The sequence below is a fragment of the Anoplolepis gracilipes genome, chromosome 14 (assembly GCF_047496725.1).
Source record: "Anoplolepis gracilipes chromosome 14, ASM4749672v1, whole genome shotgun sequence".
Taxonomy (NCBI): domain Eukaryota; kingdom Metazoa; phylum Arthropoda; class Insecta; order Hymenoptera; family Formicidae; genus Anoplolepis; species Anoplolepis gracilipes.
In genome coordinates, this window is record NC_132983.1 from 2,382,668 (window position 1) to 2,408,168 (window position 25,501).

General features: G+C 30.5%; 6 protein-coding genes across 9 annotated transcripts; 3 read left to right on the plus strand and 3 right to left on the minus strand.

Annotated features, from left to right (window-relative positions):
- Positions 1-185: 185 nt before the first annotated feature.
- On the minus strand, positions 186-4,727 carry LOC140673268 (uncharacterized). Of its 4 annotated transcripts, none has more exons than XM_072906130.1 (8): positions 4,577-4,725; positions 4,224-4,504; positions 3,963-4,124; positions 3,657-3,886; positions 1,721-3,572; positions 1,531-1,635; positions 1,345-1,394; positions 186-1,240 (listed from the first exon to the last, which is right to left on the minus strand). In XM_072906130.1, exons 2-8 carry the CDS (start codon positions 4,301-4,303, stop codon positions 405-407), a joined length of 3,315 nt encoding a protein of 1,104 aa, XP_072762231.1. In that variant the 5' UTR covers positions 4,304-4,504; positions 4,577-4,725; the 3' UTR covers positions 186-404. The 4 variants fall into 4 exon arrangements, with proteins under 4 accessions (XP_072762231.1, XP_072762230.1, XP_072762232.1 ...); XM_072906132.1 differs by having other exon boundaries at positions 688-862; positions 952-1,240; positions 4,224-4,727; XM_072906129.1 differs by having other exon boundaries at positions 4,224-4,726.
- Positions 4,728-4,967: 240 nt separating this feature from the next.
- Positions 4,968-6,569, plus strand: LOC140673264 (small ribosomal subunit protein uS15-like). The gene is made up of 3 exons (XM_072906117.1): positions 4,968-5,122; positions 5,843-5,970; positions 6,205-6,569. The coding sequence occupies exons 1-3, from the start codon at positions 4,986-4,988 to the stop codon at positions 6,507-6,509; spliced, it is 570 nt and encodes a 189-aa protein (XP_072762218.1). The 5' UTR covers positions 4,968-4,985; the 3' UTR covers positions 6,510-6,569.
- Positions 6,570-6,997: 428 nt separating this feature from the next.
- Positions 6,998-9,859, minus strand: LOC140673263 (protein regulator of cytokinesis 1-like). Its single transcript, XM_072906116.1, has 2 exons — positions 9,729-9,859; positions 6,998-9,657 (listed from the first exon to the last, which is right to left on the minus strand). Exon 2 carries the CDS (start codon positions 9,635-9,637, stop codon positions 7,700-7,702), a length of 1,938 nt encoding a protein of 645 aa, XP_072762217.1. The 5' UTR covers positions 9,638-9,657; positions 9,729-9,859; the 3' UTR covers positions 6,998-7,699.
- A 523-nt stretch (positions 9,860-10,382) lies between these two features.
- Dis3 (exosome complex exonuclease RRP44-like protein Dis3) lies at positions 10,383-15,367 on the plus strand. The gene is made up of 14 exons (XM_072906133.1): positions 10,383-10,569; positions 10,737-10,910; positions 11,024-11,181; positions 11,272-11,459; positions 11,558-11,784; positions 12,116-12,397; positions 12,489-12,773; positions 12,976-13,213; positions 13,304-13,562; positions 13,667-13,910; positions 14,164-14,384; positions 14,463-14,631; positions 14,755-15,036; positions 15,170-15,367. Exons 1-14 carry the CDS (start codon positions 10,516-10,518, stop codon positions 15,329-15,331), a joined length of 2,943 nt encoding a protein of 980 aa, XP_072762234.1. The 5' UTR covers positions 10,383-10,515; the 3' UTR covers positions 15,332-15,367.
- A 265-nt stretch (positions 15,368-15,632) lies between these two features.
- On the minus strand, positions 15,633-20,138 carry Wda (will decrease acetylation). The gene is made up of 10 exons (XM_072906134.1): positions 19,952-20,138; positions 19,706-19,863; positions 18,759-19,098; positions 17,776-18,008; positions 17,515-17,691; positions 17,269-17,424; positions 16,794-16,941; positions 16,545-16,713; positions 16,244-16,427; positions 15,633-16,174 (listed from the first exon to the last, which is right to left on the minus strand). The coding sequence occupies exons 1-10, from the start codon at positions 20,120-20,122 to the stop codon at positions 16,054-16,056; spliced, it is 1,857 nt and encodes a 618-aa protein (XP_072762235.1). The 5' UTR covers positions 20,123-20,138; the 3' UTR covers positions 15,633-16,053.
- A 1,119-nt stretch (positions 20,139-21,257) lies between these two features.
- On the plus strand, positions 21,258-25,428 carry LOC140673275 (triokinase/FMN cyclase). Its single transcript, XM_072906140.1, has 10 exons — positions 21,258-21,480; positions 21,722-21,791; positions 22,271-22,381; positions 22,456-22,544; positions 22,671-22,887; positions 23,269-23,514; positions 23,755-24,144; positions 24,530-24,783; positions 24,921-25,051; positions 25,201-25,428. The coding sequence occupies exons 1-10, from the start codon at positions 21,355-21,357 to the stop codon at positions 25,319-25,321; spliced, it is 1,755 nt and encodes a 584-aa protein (XP_072762241.1). The 5' UTR covers positions 21,258-21,354; the 3' UTR covers positions 25,322-25,428.
- The last annotated feature ends 73 nt before the right edge of the window (positions 25,429-25,501 follow it).

Below are 25,501 nucleotides of genomic sequence, written 5' to 3' on the forward strand. Positions count from 1 at the left end.
ATATATATATAAAATTTAATTTTTTAAAGTTACATATAAAACGTCATATAATTTTTCTTACAAAAAAAGAAATATAAATTAGAAGTAAATAAAGATGCTTATCAATTATTATTATTATATTACAATTTGAATATATGTGTCAACTAAGAATTATGATAAACATGTTTTTATTTTAATAAAATTATTTTATATATATTTACATATTTATTTTTAAATTACATATCTGATATTATTTGAGAACATTAATTGACAGAAACAATAATAATTACATTTTATTATCCATATATTATCATTTTTATATATAATATAGTTTGCTGCCTTGTCTATATCACTGTCGTGAATAAAATCTAACAGAATATTAAAATTTGACTGACTTATTATATTGCATTTATCTCGCTACTTCATTATAAATGTTGAGGGAAAAGTTGTCTTTCTCCTTCTTGTATAAATATTTGCAAAGCTTTGTACAATAAATATCTACCAAATTTTTGTTTTTGTTGCATACTCCATGTTGCCGCGACGCCGTAATATTCACCGCTTTTGCAATTGCCTAAATGTTCTTTTCCTATTGCATCTAGCATGGCAGCCTCTCTTGTATAAGCTTCCACCGGAATAACATTTTGAAAAACATGTAAACAGATCACACCATGATCACTGTTCCATATATCGAGAATGCGTTTGATTTTTTTACTTGTAATAGTTGAACTACCAACCCATGTTTTAAATGCATCGTAAAGATGATCGAAAGGTCTGGAACGTTTGCCTTTGCCGATGTAAAATATAGCATCAAGAAAAATTGACCAGACTTCAGCTTCTGTAAGATGAACACTACGATTCGGTAGATCCTGCGTTATACGCGAATCTAATAACAGATAATTGAAAGACGTTTTTGATCTGCCTTCACGCCATCTTCGAGATGGATCTGGCGATACAAATTCTTGGAATACATGCTTTTCTAGACTTTTGTAGATATCAACATGATTTAACCAATTTCCAAACTCTAAATGAGACTTGACTCGGTCGTTCAGTTTTGCATGATTTCGTGAAACGTTTTGGAGATTTGAGATTGATGGAATATTAACGTTTCTAACGTTCCTTAAACGCATAAGACGTCTTTGGTAAAGCTGTCTAGTTGTATCAGTGATTGGACCAGGTTGATCACCAAGTTGTGTAAGCTCTCGTCTAAGAGCAACATCGTCAATAAATAATAACTCTTCTGGTAAATTTTGAGAACTGGACCCTAATAATAGAAAAGATATTTTTCAATTATGTCCTATTAATAATAATTTTATTGCTGTTATTAATTGATAATAATACATTTATAAAATTCTCGTTAGAACTTACCAGATGTAATCATTTTGCTCTTGATGTCACATTCATTTTCACTGAAAGTACTGCAAAATTGATAAGATTAAGTTTAGATAATCTACTCCATTTCTTGTTAAGTAAAGATATGATATAAGTTAAGTATGTGATATGAATGGTTTAACTTGATAAATAAAAAAGATAAAGCTGGAATTGTAAACTCACCTAAATGGTGTAATACAAAGTCGTCGTTCTAATAAAATTACACCTTCTTCTGGATCTTCGTACTTATATTCTTGAGTACTAACATATGAAAGCATAGACCTACAACTCACATTTTATTTAAATAAGAAAATGTAAATAAGAAAAAAATTGTACACTTTTAAAAAATACTATTATCAAAAAATATACTTACGAGTTTTTTTCGATTTTGTACATATCTAAACCTTTAACTTTTGGTATATTCTCCATCTTCTGGGAATCAGTCTCTAGTCTCGAGGAAGGTGATTTTTCAGAAAGATGATTTTCCAGTAAATAAATCTGTTTTTTACATTGTATAGATAAGTTTACTGTTTGCAGCGAATTATTTTCTACATTTAATTTATGTGGCTCGAGAAATTCATTACTGCACCAATTCTTTGCATGTACATTACAAGCCTTACTTATATTCATATCCAGATCTTCATTCAATAATTTCTTGGTATCACATTCAACGCAATGTATAAAATTTTCTCTATTCAACATATCAGATTCGGTTGTACATGTAGGTCTTATATTACTGGTAAAAGCATCCGTCATTTCCAGTGCCTTTTCAATTTTAAATATATCTTTTCTAACTGTTATAAACTGTTCGGTATTTATTTGATGATTTTCAGATTTTACATATTTCTTAAGATTGTTAAAACTGTTGACAGATGTATTCTCTTTTTCCATTTGATTATAGCTGTTGTTTAAAAACTCTGATTCACCATCAGATATTTTACTATCCTCGTCATATCTTCTCTCATTTAACTTTGTTATCAAATGATTATTACAATGATTTTGCAAAAATCTTTTTTTTGAAGATTCTTTAACATTTAATGTTGAACATTCTCTACTTGTATCCAGGATATCATAACGAGTATCGTCAATTCCCTCAAATATTGTTTTGTTCAAATCAACTGGTTTTAATTTATTATTAACAGTAAATTCATCAGAAGTAACATCACTTTTATATCGATAAGAATCAAATCTTTTTTTACCAGAATGAAACTTATATATTGATCTTTTCTTCCTTCTTGGTGTTGATTGTGCAATATGTTTTTTGTACCAATTAAGTTCGGGATATTGCGTTGTGCATTCGCGAAGCTTCTTGAATGCATTTTTAGAAAAATAGTCATTAGTGGGTGATGTTCTTGCTAGAGTTCTCTTCCTAATTGTGCAAACTGAGGTTGCAAAATTTGGTGACTTACTAATAATAGAGTCATTGTTAATATACGACGGTGTTAAAGGCGTCTTAGCAGCAATTCTTCTTTTTCTATGATTAGGCGTATTAAAGTTCGGTGACATACTAACGATAGAATTATCCAAGCTACAAGATGGTGTCACAGGAATTTCATTACAATTTTTGTTGTGTTGTTTCATAAAAGGATTTTTTTGTGCACTATATTTTGAATATTGTCCTCTCTCATTAGGAATATTAAATTTTAAGATGTCTTTTTGAGAAGTGTTGTGCTGCAGTTTATATGGATAGTCCTTTGAATTTTTGTAATATTTATGTTTATAATATGCATCTTTATCCTTCTCTAATTCAAATGGCATATCAGAATCGCTTTCCTCGCGTTTGTTTCTTTTGTAGTTATGCAAAGTCTCATTAATAGTATAATCGCTTGCTAATGATGACGAAAGATGATTAATGATTTGACTAACAAGACACTTTTCCTTTTGCATGACATCACAAAGATGTAGATTTGCAAAGTCAAAATCGAGATCCATGAATGAGTAGTTTGACATTTCTTTCTTATCAGTCCATACAAGATTATTCTGCAGTTGAGCAGTTATTGAATTAGTAGCTCTAGAGGAATATTCATCTAGATTGTCTGGTAGTTTGCATTCAGTTTCAATAATATTATGTACATCTGATGCATCATTCAAATTTACAATCATTGAGGAAGAGTTGGGCTTACAATCAGTAAGCACATTTTTTATTACTATATTATCCATATTTGATACTGTGTCTTTTGCAACATATTCAGCAACAATGTCACCATTAGTAATTAAAACTTTGTCTGCAATGCAAAAATTAAATATAATAAGATAAAGATAATAATTCAATGATTATCTGAGAATTGAGATTAAAAGAGATTTCTTACCAAGTACCATATTATACTTTGGCTTGTCATCCTCATCTTGAATATTCTCACAATGTCTTGAGAGCATTGTCACAGCTTTGAAATACTTTCCATCAAAGGCATAATGAAATGGACTGCGTCCCTCATTGTCCAAACACAATGGATCACCACCATTTGCTAAGAGTAACTGTAATATATTTAATCTTCCCCAAGCTGCTGCCACATGAACTGGAGTCATTCCATCATTTGATCTGGAATTATATTAATTGCATTTACATATTTGCATTTAAATTACAAACTTATTATAATCTAGATTTATAATCATACCTCACATTGGGATTACCACCATGACGTAAGAATAGCTTGGTGACTTCTTCTGCAAATTCTTCCAAATCATTTCCAATAACTAAATGAAATGGAGTAACTCCATGTGTTGGAATCAAGATATTAGGATCTGCGTCTTTATTCAATAGAAGGGTTGCCACTTGCCTATGTATATGAAAAAATGTGTAAGTTAATTCTGTCATCTTAAAAAAATCTTAAAGACAATGCAATTTTAGAAATTTCTTGTCAACAATTATTTCTTGCCTTATATTATTATCCTCGAGTCCATCGCAGAGGGACGAAGCTAAAAATAAACCACCTTTTCTTTTTGGAGTAGCCATCATCCTCTTGCTTCGATGTCGTCAGTATTTAATAAATGATGACATATATATAATGACATATATTTTACAAAAATCGTCTATTTTTATACACGTTTTGCTGTTATAATAACAAACCATGAACACTTCATGTAGCAAAGTGAAACAAGCAATATCGATACCCAAATCAATGTCAATTTGTTTTCCCTCTAAGATAAATATCTGTAACTGTTTAAAAAGTTTGAGATTTAAACTTCATGTGACAGAAGTGTTTGAATTTGGAAAACGTAAATACAGAACATTTTAACTTTATCATGCTTCCTTTCATCATCACTAATCACATAATAATATCCTTTATATTGTAAACATAATTGGTTAATTTTTTTAAATCAATTTTACACAAAAAATTATCTTTTTTTTTAAATCTAATCATATATATATATATATATAAACACATGTTCTAACTGTCAATGCTTTTGTAGATGGGATGAAAACACAGTAAACACAATATTACGTAATTGGCTATTGGTTACTATTTAATAACCAATCGTAATCGCATTTTTCTCTGTGAAACAACGTTATTGGATATCGAGTATACTCTGACGTTTTATTTCAGGGACTGTGATTGGTTGATATCTTCAGATATACTTTGCGCGTGACTATGTTAACTATATAAATACGTTGTATATGGATATATATATATATATATATGTATATGACATACATATCTTTTAATAAGGTTATCTTATTTTATTCACCTAGTGTCAGTTCAAAGACTTTTGTAGAAGTTTTCTTTCTTTGCTCTTTAAGAAAATTCGTCAAGATGGGTCGTATGCATTCGCATGGGTAACGACATGTTCATTGTGTCTAAAATTATTTATTTACGGCATTATTCTTTAAATTTTATTGCGCGCCGAAACACGTCTCGGCGACCACGTGTCTGTAACTTCATTTTCTATCTTGCACTTAAAAGTAAATCTTTATTCTTCAATTTATCAGCTTTATTACATTAAGTAATTGTGAAGCATTTAGTATTTAAAATTTTTTAAAACAATGTAACTCGGTTGAATTTAGTAAGCCAGTTTACAGCATGTGAGCTTTCATCTACTTACATGTATATATATATATGTATGTGTGTGTGTGTGTGTGTAGGTGATATGTTGTACAATTTTGACAGTGTTTTTTAATATATTATACATATTTACACATGTATAACCATTTTATTACAAATCTTATAAGAAAAGGAAAATTATAAACATTCTCAAACTCTTTCGTTACCTCTATTCTTTTATTTTATTAATTTTCTAAAATATTTTTATGAGAAATCTTATTTCTAGTATTTTATGTATATAAATTTTTATATTAAAATTAAACAAATTTATTATAACACAGCTATATAGAGTATTTTCCATTTAACGACACAAGTTGACACAAGGATCATTCTATCTATCTTCATTGTCACTGGATGTTGAAAAAAGACAGAATGACACTCGTGTCGCTAAATAGTAAGCATTAAAAATATTTATGTGCTAAATTGAATTAAATATGTTTTTATTATTTTATTAGAAAGGGTATATCCCAGTCTGCGCTTCCTTACCGACGAAGTGTACCAACTTGGTTGAAATTGACACCGGAAGACTGCAAAGAACTTATTTATAAACTAGCAAAAAAAGGACATACACCTTCTCAAATTGGTAAATTAATTATATATTTATATTTAATAAAAGATTTATATGTTTTATTAATTTCTTTTTAATTTTTTTAACATAAAAGATAATATAATAATAAATAATATAATAAATAAATTCAATAGTTTAATATTAATATGATAACTTATGCAATTTATAATAGATAACTACAATCAAATTATTATGAAATTAAATCATTAAACTGAAGAAAAATAAAAAATTTATGTCATGTATCTGCAGGTGTTATACTTCGTGATTCGCACGGCGTGGCCCAAGTGCGATTCCGTACAGGAAATAAGATCCTACGCATTGTGAAAAGCATTGGTTTGGCCCCGGATCTACCGGAAGATTTATATTATTTAATCAAAAAGGCAGTCGCTGTTCGCAAACACTTGGAGCGAAATCGCAAGGATAAGGACAGTAAATTCCGTTTGATTCTCGTTGAATCGAGAATTCACAGGCTGGCACGTTACTACAAAGCGAAAGGATCTCTGCCGCCAAATTGGAAATATGAAAGTTCGACAGCCAGTGCTCTTGTAGCTTAATCTTTTTTTATTGTATATTATATATTATACTCTAAAATAAAAGTTTGACACAGTTTAAAATATGTATCTATGCTTTCTTATAATCCATAAGTATTAATATTGAATTAACATTATTTATATAAATATTATCCATAGTTACAATTAGACATCTCTTTTATAATATAAAGTATCGCAGAAAAATATTTCTATCCTATACTCCTTTTCTTTTTTAGCTTAACTATGTAAATTACTTTTAACTGATTTTTTTCATAAATAGATTATACATATATTTTCTTTTATATTTCTAATCTAAAAACTATTTATCTTAGTGTTATTTTATTGCAATAACTATTATATCGAGTGACAAATGATTTTTCGTTAGGATACAAAAATTTTTTATAATTAACAGAAAAAATTTATTTTTGTGAAATTATGTTTTTAAATACGATATGATATTATATTTGATATGTTTAAAAATAAAAATTACCGCATATTTATATCCGAAAAAAATACTTAAAATATCGTACGGATGTAAAGAGTGTTTGCAACCCTTTTCATATAGTGTACAAAAATTGTCCTACTTAGGATTATCCTAAAATTTTCAAAGAAGGTACTGTATGGTGACTTATGTGATATACAATAATTCTAAATATAATTTTTTTTATCTATAAGAACAAATTTTTAAACGATGATTCGATGTATATTACTGTTTAATGACGTTGGAACAAACGCAAAAATTGTTTTTTACGTAACCAATTGATATTAATTTAACTTAATTATTGTAATTATTTGTTACATTGTTAGATTTAAAAAAAGAACACTTTGCTTGCTGATATTTTTCTTCCACTGAAGAGTATAGTTTGATGCAATCTGCAGCTAATAGTATAGAATAAAAGTTAATTATTATAGAATTAAACTTTTATTCTATACTATTAGCTGCAGATTGCTATACAGATTGCATCAAACTATACTCTTCAGTGGAAGAAAAATATCAGCAAGCAGTGTTCTTTTTTTAAATCTAACAATGTAACAAATAATTACAATAATTAAGTTAAATTAATATCAATTGGTTACGTTAAAAACAATTTTTGCGTTTGTTCCAACATCATTAAACAGTAATATACATCGAATCATCGTTTAAAAATTTGTTCTTATAGATAAAAAATTATATTTTGCCGTTAAATATTAAAAGTTCTTTATCCGATTCTTGCTTAAAAGATGAAAGGCAAGTTATTTGGGGCTGTTACTAATTTTGGTGTACTATTGAATTTAGGACTGTGCGGTGATTTACGTGCGGAACCACGAGTAACAGGCGTCGTAGCCGCAGAAAGATTTTTCCTCAACGGTTTCATGGGCGTTCGTATTATCGGTGTCTTGTTGATATTGGCTTTACTGGAGTTCTTTAATATATGTTCCGGCAGCATCGAGCTGTGCAATTCCTCTCTGTCCGACATATGGTCCTGAAATTGATTATACGTAGTTTCCGTGGTACTATTAGCAGGCGACAACGATTGTTTCTTCTTCTGTCTGCCATTAGAGAACCTATGCGCTTTCTGAACGATCTTCGGTATTCTTCCGCTTCTTCTAATCTTGGATGCACTGACAGTGGGTTTATTTTTGTCGCTGTTTTTATTTCTACGTTTTAGCGACGTGTTGTTAGGGGACGGATTGAATAATTTGCGTTTCGACAGCGGGGTTGGTCCCCGATGAATGCTAAGATGAGATATACCCGGTGTTTTCTTCGAACTGTTTAAGGGCGATTTCTTGATGGACTTGTCTTTCGCCTCTTTCCTCGCCTTCTTTAGCGTCTCCTTCTCGTAATTGATACTTTCCCAAGTTTCCGCTAAAACATTTTCCAACGGTGTCCCGTAAATAGTAAACATCTGGTTGTGCTTAGTTTCATATTCATTTACCAACCGCTGTAATTCCGCTTCTATTTTGGGTAATTTCTTTCGTATCACCTTGCGCTCTTTTTCCTCCATCAACAATTGACCTCCGCGATTGTGATAACGATCCGGATTATTTGCACGCTGAAGCAATTCTTTGATCTTTATTATGAGATTTTCACGCTCTTCCAAAAGTTCAAATATTGTTAGATTATCATTATAAAATTTGCGCAATCTTTTCACTTCTAACTCGTGTAATGTCAACAGATCCTCTGTAAATGTATTAGAATGAAATGGGGCAAATGTGTTTCTTTCTGTTTCACAGTATTTGCATAAGTCCCACAAGTTCATCAATTCTAATCTTATCTGTGTGACATACATAAAAATATCCTCTTTTCTCTTCTCCTTACAACGTTTGATCTCTGCACTGAGTGCATTTATAGTGCCAGTGCTGTAATCGGAATATCTGTCGAGGAACAATTGACAAACATCAGCAGGTTCGTCAAGATATTTCCATAATGCTAATAAATCTTTCTTCATTTTCTCAACATGGCATTTTGTTTCTTCCACTTGTGTTTTCAATTCATCCCTAAATTCCTTCAATTTTGTCATATTATTTGCACTGAGTACAAACTCTTCGGGATTCTCACAGATTAATTGTTGCAATGGCGAAGATGGAACTATGTCCAAGTCATCCATCATTTTAAATAGAGAACGACGTAAATCTGTAAAAACACTCTCCAAACGTATTTTCTCATTCTCTTGTTTTTGTAGATACAATTTAAAGCTTTCTAGTTCCTGCTCCGTGGGGAGAACATCTGGGATAATGTTTATTTTTTTAGCACCAAGCTTCTTACAGATATCATATTCTTTTGCTAATAAGTCCTGAAAAATCATCATACGTTCTTTTTTCATGTGTTCTAACTCTTGCATCTCGCTTTGAAGCATTTGCTCCACCTTACATAAAGGGGTCTGATCGTAGTTCTCGGACTCCATCTCCAGATGCAACTCTGTATACAAAGCTGCTCTCTGCTTCAATAAATCCTTTATACTGTCCAACAATAGCTGCTGCTTCGTCTGTGATTCAGTTATCATCTCATTGAACAGATCCTCCATGTGATTATACGCTTGATTGTAATACATTTCTCGTGTTTCTCTGGTACATCCTATGCTTTTCCAGTTCTTTTGAAGCTCCTTAAGTGATCGCCAAAGTTTCTCGACCATCTTCTGTCCGATTGGCTTCAACTCGAATTCATCATCCATCGTTACTACGTTATTATTCTCTGTGAAAAGGAATAATATTATCAACTGAAACTAACACACAGCTGTTATAATCGTGTTATCGAATGTGTACCTTAATCCCTTCAAAGTGTCAATTTCTTATTCGAAAAATTCATAAGTTTCACTCTTGTCACAAACGACATCAGAAAACACATGCCCAATGTCGTTACTTTTTCGAATTTAAACCGTCAGTGTGGTTTGTGGTTGTCTCAATAGTGGCGCTATTGTCGTAAAAAAGCAGAACGCACCATCGATAATAAAATATATAGATTGTAAGCGCCTTCTATTTTACTGACCAATTCGAAAACAGAAAACTTTGGTCGGATTGGTTAAATATAAATAAAAAAAAAAAAAAAAACTAGAACAAAAAAATTATGAATCAAAATCATCTATTATATAAATTTTGTCTATCTTATTTATTATGTAAATGTAGGTCGGTATTCATAGTCCGATCTTATATATAATATTAATATTATATTAAAATCATTTTAAAATCCCATTTAACCAATGAACTTCTAATCAGAATTCGTGGCATTTGTCGAACGACAAATGTAAAATTCATATTAGACTACACATTGAAAATTGAAGATTAAAGATTAGAATTTGACTAATCAGAACAAAAGGAACTAAAATTGCTTTGTCCTGATTGGTCAAATTTCAGTTTTTTCAATCTTCAATCTCAATCTTCAATGCGTAGTCTGATACAGGCTTTATGCTTCATGCTTGAAATCAAAGAGGAAAGAAACTGTTTCTCTGATGTAAACATAACCATAAACGTGCACGTGGTTATAATAAATTTTTATTTATAAAACTCACCAACTATATCTTTCTATTGACGTTTAAATGAATTTGCTTGAGATATGTTGACAACTAAGGTTTTTTTTAGAAAGACTAAGGGAGGAAATATATTTAAGGTATAATTTTACTAAGTATATATTTATCTGTCTTAATTTATAAAAATTCTGAAATTTTTTGTAAAATTAAATTTATCCATCTTTTAACATTGTTTATACAGATGAAAAATTTCTCATGAATAATACTTTTATCAAAAGATATTTAAGTGTTTGTTTTCATTTATTAGACTGTCAGAGAACATTATCTCAGAGATGATATTTACTGCGGGTTTAAAGGATGTAAGAAATGTAAGGCAAGACCTCGAGACATGGTATTGGATAAGGAGGATGCCGGTGCAAAATCTTCTTTAATTCCACTTTCATATATCCTTATATTGGATACAAATATAATTTTAGATCAAGTAAGTCATATTAGAGTAAAACAAGTATTATGTTGAATATATTATAGTTTTTTGTATTTGTATTCTATTGATTCTATATTGATTTATACAAATGTGCTGATTTTTATTTACAGATAGATATATTGGAAGAAGATGTTATCACCAATGTTGTTATCCTGCAAACAGTACTGGAAGAGATTCGACATAGAAGTTCCAATGTATATAAAAAATTGAAAAATATTATAAAGGATCCAAAGCGAAAATTTTTTGTGTTTATTAATGAACATCATCAGTATGTATCGTATTTATTACATACAACAAAATGATATAATGATATTTACAAACTTACAATTAAACAAAATTTTATATATATCATTTCTAGAGGGACTTATATTGAAAGAGAACCAGGTGAAAAGATAAATGATCGTAATGACAGAGCAATAAGAGTTGCAGTCAAATGGTATAATAATCATTTAAGCTCTGATGATCATAATGTGAAGGTTGTTTTGCTGACAGATGATGTAGCAAATAGAACACATGCAGTTGAAGATGGTTTATTTGTTCTATCGGGTAAGCTATATTTGATTTCAACTTATTGAGAACTGTATTATTTTGGTAATAATTATAGTATAAAAAAATTATATTCATATGTATTCATTTTTGCACAGTGGAAAATTATATTAAATCATTGGAAAATTCAACTTTTCTGTTGGATAAATTAAGCAAACATTCCTACACTTTGGATACTCAAAGCCGGGAATTATTTCCCTGTCATCTAACTCCAGTGGAAGTGCATGATGGTGTATCATCTGGCAAATTGTTACAAGGAACATTTTTGGCATCAAGAGAGAATTTTCTAGAAGGCAATGTGAATGTTGAAGGAAGGGAGAAGCCAGTAAGTAATATACATATTTATTTATATATAATTATAGATATTTAATATGTAGTTTAATATTAATAATGTCGATTTTAAGGAGAGAATAATAAATATTTATCTTGAGAATGGTTTAAATAAATAATTTATTTTAGACAAGTTAATCAATGTATAAATTATAACTTTCTGTAAACTTTTGTATAATTAATGAATATTATATAAATATGTAAAATATAATCAAAAACTTCTCTTTATCATTTATCAAGTGTTAATAAATCTGTTTTTAAGCTCAATATATATCTAATAATTATTAAATTATAATTATATAATTTTTTTCTTTTTGTCATTCTAGATATTTATACAAGGACGTACTAATCTTAACAGAGCAGTTGATGGCGATATAGTCGCGGTTGAGATCCTACCAGACGATCAATGGTCAGCTCCTAGTGAAATTGTTCTGCAGGATGAAAAAAATACAGATGATGCTGATGATGTTTCAGAAGATGAAGAAGTGTTCGCTAAAACAAGTTCACTGAAAATAAAAGAAAAAATACCAACAGGTAAAATTGTCGGTATTATTAGGCGAAAATGGAGGCAGTATTGTGGAATGTTGCAGCTGAGTCCAATTAAAGGAGTAAGAGTTATCACATTATAATGAATTAAAATAATTTTCATGTTTACTGTGTATTATATATACATTTTTATCTTTTTTTCTTGATGCACAGAACGTAAGACATCTTTTCGTGCCTGCTGAGAGGAAGATCCCCAAAATAAGAATCGAAACTCGGCAGGCTGAAGCGTTGAGTAAGCAAAGAATTATTGTCGCACTCGATTTATGGCCGCGAAATTCGAGATATCCACTCGGCCACTTTGTACGAGCACTCGGCAATATAGGAGACAAAGAAACAGAGAATGAAGTATTACTCCTGGAACACGATGTTCCACACAGCCATTTCTCCGATGCTGTTCTTAGTTTTCTTCCAAAGCTACCGTGGATCATTACAGAAACGGTATATATATTTGGCTGAAAATTCGTTGAATCAGTCAGTTATCTCAAATCATTAATTGCAAACAAAATGATTTGTATAAATATAAATAATTAAAATGAATATAACGCAGAGTTACAGGAACTAATTTAATATAATACTTAATATTATAATATTTAATATAATGTATAAATATGTAATTTATTCAATACATATAAATCTTTAGGATATCGCGCAAAGAGAAGATCTTCGACAGCTGGATATCTGTTCTGTGGACCCGCCTGGCTGTACTGATATTGACGATGCATTACATTGCAGGAGTTTACCAAATGGTAATTTCGATGTTGGAGTACATATCGCGGATGTATCGCACTTTATAAGACCCGGAACTGCGTTGGACAAGGAAGCAGCTTCACGTGCTACCACTGTATACCTTGTTGATAAACGAATTGATATGGTTCCAGGTAAAATAAAAATACTTATTTCAGATTATCATGTTACGTAATTTTCTAATATAAATTATTAAAATTATTAAAATGTTTTCTATTTGTTAGAATTACTCAGTTCAAACCTTTGTTCCTTACGAGGTAAGGAAGAAAGATTTGCATTCTCTTGTATATGGGAAATTGATCCTAATGCGAATATAATCAGTACAAGATTCTGCAAATCTATAATTTGTTCGCGCCAAGCTATGACGTATGAAGAAGCTCAATTAAAAATTGATGATGCCACTCAGCAAGATACTCTCTCACAATCATTAAGAGGATTAAATCAGTTGGCCAAACAATTAAAGAAAAGACGTTTAGAGAATGGGTACGTTTATCCTGTTAAATCTTTATTTTATTTTAAATTATATTAAAGAGAGAAAGAGAGAGATTATTTTTCATATTTAATAACATTAAATAATCTATTTACAGTGCCTTAAGTTTAGCATCACCAGAGATACGTTTTCAAGTAGACAACGAAACTCACGATCCCATTGACGTGGAGGCAAAGAAGCTAAGAGAAACTAATTCTATGGTGGAGGAATTTATGTTGTTAGCAAACATTAGTGTTGCTGAAAAAATATTGAAAGAATTTCCAGAATGTGCTATGCTAAGAAGACATCCCGAGCCACCACAAAGTAATTTTGAGCCATTGATTAAGGCTGCAAAAAATCAAGTATGGTGTCAATTTAATTTAAAATTTGAATTCGAAATTTAAGTATTATATATAAAGATATTTAATATCGAAAAATGTAAAGAGTTATATAATGATTTGTCTCAACGTTTTTTTTTTTTTCGTAAAAATATTTGTCTTAGATTCAAATAAGAAATTCAACTATTTCTTTATATTAGTTGTATGCACGAATTATTATACATAGTATTTGTTACTTAGTAGTAACAGCTGCAATAAAATTTAAAATTGATTGTAGGGTTTTATTATTAATACAAATACTGGTAAAGAATTGGCACAATCACTGGAAGAAAGTCACAAGGAATCGAATCCTTACTTTAACACAATGCTAAAAATACTAGCCACGCGATGTATGTTGCAAGCAGTTTATTTTATTAGTGGAATGCATCAACCGGAAGAATTTAAGCATTATGGATTGGCATGCCCTATTTATACGCATTTCACATCTCCCATTCGAAGGCAAGTTGTCCGAAAGTTATCACATTGTTATTAAATTAATCCCAATTTGTACTTCTATCATATCATAAGATTTTATAGATATGCGGATATAATCGTGCATCGATTATTAGCTGTATGTATAGGCGCCGATGCGACTTATCCAGAGTTATTAGATAAAAAGAAGAATCATTTGCTGTGTCAAAATCTAAATTATCGGAATCGAATGGCGCAATATGCTGGTCGAGCCTCGGTCGCACTTCACACACATGTTAGTATAAAATTCTAGTATAAAAATATAAAAAATTATAAAAATATTTTACTAATCTTCGCCTTTGAAAAATGACTTAGAAAATCTTGATTTTTTAACGAGACTATTATATATGTGTTTCAGCTATTTTTCCGCGATAAAGTTCAAGATGAGGAAGGATATATTCTTTTTGTACGAAAAAATGCCTTGCAAGTTCTTATACCGAAATACGGTTTAGAAGGAATATTGTATCTAAATAATCCTACTTTGTCGAATTCTATCACATTCATATACAATGCTGAAGATCAGTCCCAAACTTGTGGAGATATCGTATTTCGGGCATTTGATCCTATCGTCGTACAACTGAGTTTAGATAGATCTAATGTCCAACATGAAAAATTAATTTTTAAACTCGTAAAGCCAGAAGTAAGTGTGTATATATATATATATATATATATAAAAAGCATTAGTTCATTTCATTGTTATAATATATAGTTCAAGAAAAAATACGTACAATTTTATATTTCTAATGTCTCATAATCTGTAATTCTGATTATAGATTCCAGATTTCAGTATTCCTCCACTAAATACAGAAACTGTCAGTATCACCGAAGAAGATTCTTTGAAGGAACCGTTAAAACGAAAGGTGGAAGTACAACAAGAATCAATTAATATTCATAACAAAAAAGCCGGAAAAAAGAAAAAGAAAAAGAAGAATTAAGAATACTCACATTTTAAATATGATGTAAATTATATAATGAAAATGCACGTATAATTTTATAAAAATTGTAATTTTTTGCTATTTTTTAACATTATTCACAACTTATAAAGTCTTTATAACAAGACAGATAATTGTCAATAAACTATTATTAGACAATATTCTCATAAGAATTTGACATGCTTAATTACATAAAACATTATAATTCTTGATTTTAATTATTAAGAAGGCAAAGACATAATTATAATATAATAAAATTTAAAAAAAAATAGAATTTTTTTAAAAATACTAATTAAAAACGAGAAGTTTGTATTTATAATTTTTGAGTTTAAAATTAAAAATGAAATTGTTGAGATACAAATAATATACATACTTGAAAAATAAAGTTAAAAAAAAAATAAAAATAGAAAATACTTCAGAACATGTCGAGTCTGATCATTAAAAATGAAAAATTAAAATACAATATATACAATATTCACAAATACAGAGTAAATAACATTAATTTATACATTGTACTCGAACAATGATGCTGATTCCACTTAAGTAATGTAAAAATGTGTAATGCTGCTATGAGTACTTTTTAGCTTTATATGCTACGTATAAAATAAATGAGTATATTGTTAATGAGAATAGTATTTACTGAGAAAATTTTAAATTACTAGATAAAAAAATTTAATTTAAAAATATATATTGTTCGAATAGCGTAATAATAAATAATAAAAATCTTATGCTGTGCCGATACAAATCAACGAATTAGTCTTTTTATAATAATTCAATGAGAGAATGCTTGAGCAAGATGTTGAAAAGATTTGCGCCTCTGATTGAGACCTTGCACTTGACGATCCTCTGAAAAAAATATGCAACATAAAATATAAACAAGTTGAAATTTTTTTGGGGAAAAAAAAATAAACATACCCATTCAAGGTGTTGATAAAATCCTGAGTAGGCCATAATCGTACAATTCCATCTATGCTCGCACTGGCGATATATTGGCCGTCCAAACTCCAATCTACATTCATGACTGTATCTTCATGGCCTTTCAACTCGGTGAGTAACGCATTAGATGCTAAATCCCATATAGATATATACTTATCGTCACCTAAGCAACATGTTTCCAATAAAAAATAAATGTTTATATTGAATAAAATTTTCTGATTATATAATTATATCTCTTTTATCATCTTATCATCTTATATTTTTTTTCACATTCGATTACCTGCAGCAGCTAGATATTTCCCGTCTGGACTAAAAGCTAAAGTATAAATGGTCGATTGCGCGCCGACATATACTCGTACTAGATTTCCATCATCTTTGGCCCATAATCTTACGGTTTTATCGGCGGAGCCAGTCGCCAAGTATCGAGCGTTTGGATGAAATTTTATACACTAAAATGGACATGTGCATAAATATTATGCAATTGTAATACTAAAACAAATATAAACTATAATAATGATAAGAAACATACATTGACATCTAAAAAATGACCAGCAAATATTCTTAAAGGAAACGTTCTATCCAATGACCATAATTTGGCAGTTCTATCATGTGAACCTGTGGCGGTATATAAATTGAACACACTGGTATCCATGCACCATATTGGGTAACTATGACCACTATAATAGAAAAACTATTATATATATATTGTACATTTCATTAACATGTATCAGTTTGATTTTGAAAAAGATTTTTTGTCACATGCTTTTCTGTTAAATATTGTTTAAGGCAAAGTTAATTAGAAGATGGAAAAAATACATTAAAAGCAATTGTAAGCATTAAAGATAAAAAAGGAGTAAAGCACTTAGAAACTATAATTATTTTGTTATAATTTTGTTATATATTTGACTAGTAATTAAAAATGTTTTCTTACAAGATGAAAAACACATTGCAATACTCTTTCATTACTTATTTTACCAAAAATTTGTTTGATTAATTCCTATTACCTGTATACTGCTGCACATGAGTAATCATTGAGCCTCCATGCCCTCATATCGTTGTCACTTGATACAGAAAGGAGAATGTCCGCTTCTGGAATAAATCTTAAATCGTGCACTACGTCTGTGTGTCCTCTTAATATAATCGCTCCTGCTTCGCTTCTTCTGTTGTTGCAAAATTATGTAATTGTCTCATAAGATACTGTTTATTAGCTTAAACTTAAATAAGAAAATGGCGTTGTTGTCGCGACTTACACTGTGCTTTTATGTTCGTTCAATTTATAAAACGGTGATACATCACAGACAAATGGAACATGCATTTTTTTACGCTTAACTAGAACCGTGTCATCTATACCCCATAAGCGTATTTCGGCCGTACTAAATCCTACTGCTAATTTATCCATTTTAGGTGCAATAAGACCGCAACTTGCGCTATAAAAATACATATATGTAGAAAGAAGACATATTAAACCTTACTAACATTATGCATTATAGAAAATATTTATAATCCCATACTTTTCTATAGCATTTTTCACTGTAAATATTCTTAGTGCTTGGTGAGCATTACTTCGAATTAATCGTATTGCTTCTTGTAATTCTCGCATTTCGCGATCAACACCTGTACCAGATGGCTGTTCCACATGACCATTAATACTTGTTTCATATCTTTGACTTTTCTCTTCATGTGTTTCTCCATCCATTTTAGGACTGCCTGCCTTTCTGATTATCGTGATATGTGTATTTATAATCTATGAAATTTGTAAAAAAAATTGTTTATCATAATACAATTTATGTTAATTATAAATATAACATGAATGAAAGAAAATGAAAAGAATCTGTTTTCTTTAAATATAAAACCTTGATAGTAAAAAAAGGTCAATGAAAGAAATTATAGAAAAGCAAAACAAATTCAACAATGGCTGTTTTTTTAATTTTATTGACCTTTCCCTTGTGTTGTTGCTTCAATACAAATTAAAATATGTTATTAAACAATTAATATAAAAAAGAAAGATTGAATATACAGAGTGTCTGGTAAAGATTGATTCAACATTCGTGAGGTAGAGCGCATTAAACTAAACAGAAAAGTTCTTTACTATTTTGCAATTTTTGCAATAATTATTGAGAAATTAATTTAAAAATATCGACCAATTCGCGCTAATATATTAGCGCTCTGCGAAAAGACAGCCCGCAATCACGCGATTACTATGCGTGCGACTAGCAACCGCGTGACAGTGGGGTGGCTTTTCTCGCCATGTGCTAATACTCACACGAATTGGTGGATATTTTTAAATTAATTTCTCAATAATTACTGCGAAAATCGCAAAATGGTAAAGGACTTTTATGTTCAGTTTAATGTGCTCAACCTGTTCACGAGCGTTGATTTAATCTTTACCAAATACTCTATATTATACTAATTCTTAATGAAATTTAAATTATAAAAAAATATATTTAAAACCACACAAACGTGCAATTATATAATTATATTACAATTATATTACCTGCATTATTATTATATGTCCGTATCTTGTAAGATATTGTCGTAGACAAATGTGAGCTGATTCAGACAAATCTACTTTGTATTTTCTTGTTCTGAATGCATTTACCACACGGCTCAATTCAATATCTTGTACTGAGAATACTTGAGATAATTGGTCTAAGAAATCTTTCTCTGTGTCACTGACAAATTCATTCTGATGTGCTTTTAAGAATTGGATTGCAGCTTGTCTGTTACCAGCATGTAACATCTCTAAATAAAGGTGGCAAAATATTGGATACAAAAGTCCTTGTAATTCTGCTTTAATTTTTTCATTCAGTATGACATTCATCCATTTCTTTAATCTAGAAGAAGCATTAGAATTTTAGTATGCTATATAATACATATCACAGTTATCTATAATATTTTTTTGTAAAATTTCTGGTACGTTAACTTATCGATAGAAAAATGTGTTAAAGTTTAATAGAAATATAAATATCTTTATTTGAAAATACAATCTGGTAAAGTTATTATTATTAATAATACAATTTCAACATGCTATGTAAAATGCTATATATCCAAAGAACATATACTAAATATCATGTATCATTTCATGTATATTTCATTTATATGATAGACTTTATAACTACATCAATCTTAAGAAATATCAGTTTTAACACATTTATAGTGACAGTGACAACTTTTACTTTATAAATCTTTGTTTTTACAAGAAAAGATATCAAATAAATAGATCTTTATAAAAACCTAAGCTGATGAGATTAAACATTTTTATCTATTTTCAAAAAACATGTATATAAAATTTAATTTTTCAAAAACCTATACATATAAAAATTATTATATAACAATCATAAAACTGAGATACAATCCACAGACGCTTTTTTTCTTCTAAATTAGGTAAATATATAATGCGTGTTCCGAAGAAGAGATTCTAGCAATTAGTAAACATCTTACCGTTGATAAGCTTGATCCGCCGCGATAACGTCAACGGTGATGGCACTAAAAACAATCGAATTGTCCAAAGAGGTACCGCACTCGGCAGTTGCGTTTAACGTCATTTGATCGCTGCTCTGACAAAATAACTGATCGCTCTTACAGTAGACGTCGTTGGTCTGAGAACGAAGAGATGACAGAGGTTACGACACGCTTTGTTAACAATTTTCCACGCACGTGGAAAGGAATTAGTAAGTGTGAGAGCACCTGGTAATGACGTCGTTTTAAATAAGATTCGATCGTAGTGCTGATCACGTCGCTTTTCATTCGCTTCATTTTCATCGAGACCCGACGACGACGATTCCGACGACGTCCGGAGTCCGGAATCCGGGATGGCCCGACACAAACAGAAGTGACAGTCACGAAACTATGTACCATGCGACATAAACTGTATATTCTCCTGAAAAAAAAAAAGAATGTAGATCGTCCAAGTGTGATCTTTAAGTGGTCTTGAGACTCCATCCAGCCAATCAAACGTCCGTGCAATATATGAAAATTGTACTTATGATCATCTTGATTTATATAAGGACGCGTCTTAATGGAGGTCATATTGATATATCTCGCGAGCGACGAAAGATGTCGCCACCGTGATGTTCAAAGAGCGGGATCGTTTCGGCGCAAGTGGCTATTGCATTCGCATTTCAACCGGTGAAAAAGAAGAAGTAATAATAAGTAATAAAAGATTCACGAAATACGAATTGAATGTAAAAAAGATATAATTAAATAATTCTGAAAGATTATTCGACAGAAATGATTAAAGAGAAAGTAATATGGTTTGCAATAATGTACGTTATTAAGAGGATAATTTTATATTTAAATAATGGAATTATAATTCTAAAAATTATTTTCAAAAAACTTTACTTGGAAATATATATTTATCACATATGTGTTATTGCTTTCTAAAATAGAAAAAGTGAAAACATAATGATTTTAAGATGATTTAATAAATATATATAATAAATTTAAGAAAAATAATAGTTAAATTAAAAAAATTATTATTTCATGAAAAAATGATTTTAAGATGATATAATAAATAGAAAAAAAAAGTATATATATATATATATATATATATATATTTTTTTTTTTTTTTAATTTAAAATAAGCTATAAATCTCCTTTTTTATTTTAAGTTTGACTTCGATTTTTTTACAGAATAGAATTTTAATGTAACATTTAATTATCAACATACGCAAAATCTTGGAGAAATAGAATATTAAAAAAAATATATAATATTCAGTTGAATTTACCTTGGCAAGATATTAACTATAAATTAATTAGCCACAAGATTTGTAAACAAAGTTTGCACAGATATTTTTTCAACATTCAATATATATAATTATCTAGAAAAAACCGCTTGATGTTAAGAGTTACGTAAATCACTCACTCCGACTCATTGGGCGAGCGTAAAGAATTAAACGTATAAATGTCAGTTCCGTCGCGCCGTCCGGTCCGTAGATCTCTGTTGTCAAATAACAAATACGTCAGCGTCTTAAAGCGTGTATTTTCGATAACCTATGTGATCTTAAAACAGAGATTAGCGCAGCTCGTTCATCCGCTCATGTCAGTTCGTTCGATTATATAGCTAGTTATTGCCGTTCGATCGTGTCGAAAATGACAACGTCAAAGAACTTGATTAATTCGTTAGACGACGCAGTGTCGGAGACTTTGTCAGGATTATCTTACGCTTATCCGCGATTAGAGCATCACGCATCGCACGGGGTTGTATTGTCGCCAGATGTATGTATAAATACTCTTTCACAGCCGTAATAATTATATCTCTTTATCGTCTTCAATTAATACATTGTGTTAATTATAATATCGAATCGTGAGAATAACAGGGACGTATCTAGAGAATTTGATACATCGAGAGCGATTCCTTCTTTCGCGCGCTGTCATTAGAATTAATTAATTCACATTTTTCGTCTACTTTGTTATAAGTGATACATTCGTTCAAGTGCGATTTATTTGTATCTTTCAGTGCAGAGATCGTAAAGATAAAGTGGCGTTGGTTTGCGGTGGCGGCAGCGGACATGAACCATTTGCCGCAGGTAATTAATTTCCGTGTCGCTATATATCTCGTATTATTGAAGATTTCGTAATTGAAAAATCTTTTACTTTATTTATACAAAATGGATAATAGAATATCTTTCTTGGAATAAAATAAAAATTGTTATTAATATCTCTTTCTCTCGATTTCATATCTTTCGATTTGTATCTTGATAAATAATATTCCTATATTTAATATTCTTATTAAATTTCTATTAGAAATTAATATTTTTCTATTAATTAATGTACAAGTTAATTTTTGTCTATCAGCTATTTTACAAATACTGATCAATCTGAAAAATGATTGTGCGATATGTATCATAAACTAAAATTCTAATTCATCTTCTAGATTAAAGAATAAGTGAATGAATGTCTGCGATATTATTATTAAAGTGTTTTATTATTAAAATTTAAAAAATTTAAATTTTAGCAAAAGTACATTGATTTTTGTTCACAATAGCATTTTTAAAAATATTTCTAGGCTTCGTCGGAAGCGGTATGTTGACAGCATCCGTAGCGGGATCTATTTTTGCGGCACCACCGTCTATACATATCACACACGCTCTTCAGTGCATTGCAGAAAATAACAAAGGTTCTATCTTGTACGTTTTTTATTGTTGTAAAAAAAAAATGTTTCATTAACGTCACATTATCGTTCCCTTCTAGCTGGCATTCTGGTGGTGGTGCCTAATTATACAGGGGATTGTCTGAATTTCGGTATAGCCATCAAAAAGGCCCAACAAGCGGGTATCAAGGTGACAAAATCTCAGTTCCGTTTTCTGCATATAAATATATTTCAAATATAATGTACGAGAGAGAAAAAAAAAAAGAAAGAGAGCGAGTTATGAAAATATTAAGATGGAATATTTGAAAAAGGTCAGGTGGAGGAAATAATCGTCGACGATGACTGCAGCATTCCCGCAAATGAACAGAGCGTGGCTGGTAAACGCGGGCTGGTGGGCATGTTATTCGTTATCAAAATTGCGGGTGCTTTCGCCGAGAGGGGACTTTCTCTAGCTGAGGTAGCGGAAATTGCGCAGAGCGTATCGCAAAACACAGCAACTTACGGAATCGGGCTTTCCGCCTGCTCTTTACCAGGTAACGCGACAATCAAAAGTTCACCGTTATTCGAGACAATAAGACACCCACACATTACATGATATATATATATATATATATATATATATATATATTATATATATATATATATATATATATAATAGGTCAGTATCACAGATAGGCACAGTTATTTTCGAATGTTTACTCTGCCGTCGTTATCGTTGTATAATTTTTCCAAAATATCTTGAAGAGATATAAGTAATCATAACGAGAAATGACATTGACAGACTAGAAACTCTGTATTGACATTTGATTAAAAAAAGAAATCTATTTTATACTAATGAAAAAATATTTACCTACGATATACGACGGCTTATTTTAGAATCACCCTGTATGTTACTGAGAGAAAATTGAATGCAGGTCAAGGCCTCATGTTCGAGCTTGCACAGGACGAGATAGAGTGCGGAATGGGTGTACACGGGGAAGCGGGATACGAGAGAATCAAGCTCGGGACCGCATCCGTGCTAGTGACGCTAATGTTAAAACGCATTTGCGAGGCCTTATCTTTGGCCGCTAATGACTCAGTCGCGGTAATAGTTAACAATTTCGGTGCTTTAAGTCAATTGGAGCAAGGGATCGTCGTTCACGAGATTGTAATTCAGCTTCGTGAGTAACGTTATCTTAATTTTCTTGTGCACAATACGAGCCATTTAACGTGTGGCAGATTAATTATATTCTTTTACAAACTGCTAAATTTCAAATTTTCTATCAAATGTTTATTTTTGTTTTTACGAGAATAATCTTTATTATAAAATTAGAAAATTTTTAATTTTTATTTAACTCTGACACAATCTCTCTTCTTTACTATATATTTTACCAATAATAATATTAACTCTCGATTTACAGGAAATATGAAAATAGAACCTGTTCGCGTCTATTCCGGTGTTTTAATGACATCTTTGAATAGCGCCGGTATACATGTGAGTTTACTCAAGTTAACCGAAAGCCACAGAGATGTATTCATCAAGTGCCTTGATGAGGAAACGGCGGCACCTTGTTGGCCGGGTTGCAGCTACAGTATCCCCTCGACTGTCACTCGTATTCCGTTTAAAGACGCAAAGAAAAAGAAAACGGTGAAGATAGGAATATCGTTAAACGTACGCGAGCAACGTCTGATTAAATTATGTTTGGAAAACGCGTGTGCAGCTGTTATTGAACAAGAAGCGCATCTTAACGAGCTGGATCGTGGTTGCGGAGACGGAGACTGCGGTTCAACTCTGAAAAGATTTGCCGAAGGTATGTGATACACGTATATACTACATATTTCTCGTTTTTTAAAACTATTATTTATTTATAATTATATTATATTTGTTATTATTATTATTTATATTATATATTTATTATTATTTATTTAATTTATAGTTTATTTCAAAATTTAAAATATATATGTATATTGATATTCACGATAAACCTATTACAGTCGGACCTCTTATCCTACATTTTCGGTCCGGAATCTTCCCCTTAAACATTTGATCCTACGACAAAAATTTGAGAGTGGTGGTATAATTTCCCTTTCGCGGTCATAGAATGAGAGGATTTTTTGTCATAGAATAAGAGGTTTCGTAGGATAAGAGGTCCGACTGTAAATAAATTTATTATAAAGTCTTATGTATATTTATAGATATATTGAATAATTTGGACAACTTATCCTTGTCGCATCCAGCAGCGTTGTTATCAGAAATAGCAAATATAGCGGAGGAACATATGGGTGGAACATCTGGAGCTCTGTATTGTTTATTCTTTACGACTGGTGCGAGGGAGCTGGCTTTATCCAAGCACGGAGATAATTTGCGACACGATTGGTTTTGTGCGTTCCGTAGTGGATTAAATTGTTTAGAAAAATATGGAAAAGCAAAAGCTGGAGACAGAACTATGGTTTGTATTTATATATATTACGTGTTGGCAGTTTTGTTACAATAGAAACAAAAATTAATTATATCGCAAAAATGTAATATTTAGAGAGATATATACTAGAACACACGTAAAAAGATTGTATTAATCGATATATTTAGATCGATACCATGGATGCGACGTGTATAATGTACGAAAAAATGTTGAAAGAACATCCGAGCGAACACTTTTACGATAAATTAGCCGCTGCGGCCTGGAAAGGATGCGATTCTACGAAAGCTATGAAACCTAAGTGAGTATAGAAATAACGATAAATTAATTAACGCGTTCACTTACAAAAATACTATCTTGTATTTTACGTAAAAAATTAGAGAACTCTATAAACTGCAAGAGGATTCACAAATTACATTTTTGAAATTTTAAAAGAGTATTTTAATTTAGAGCAGGACGAGCTAGTTACGTAAAACAAGCTCGGTACTTGACGGAAGTGGATGCTGGCGCATACGCTGCGGCAACGTGGATTGCGGCTATTGTACGGACGATTACGCAGTTTAAAGAATAACAAATACTCTTGCTATTTGGTTTTTTACTTAACAGTTGTATTTCAGCATCATTATTATAAACATGGGAGACAACAACTAATAATAAACAATGAATTTATCACCTAAATTGGAGAATTAATGGTAATTATATTAATATATAATATTATTTTTCCTATACACAACATACCAAGCACTATATT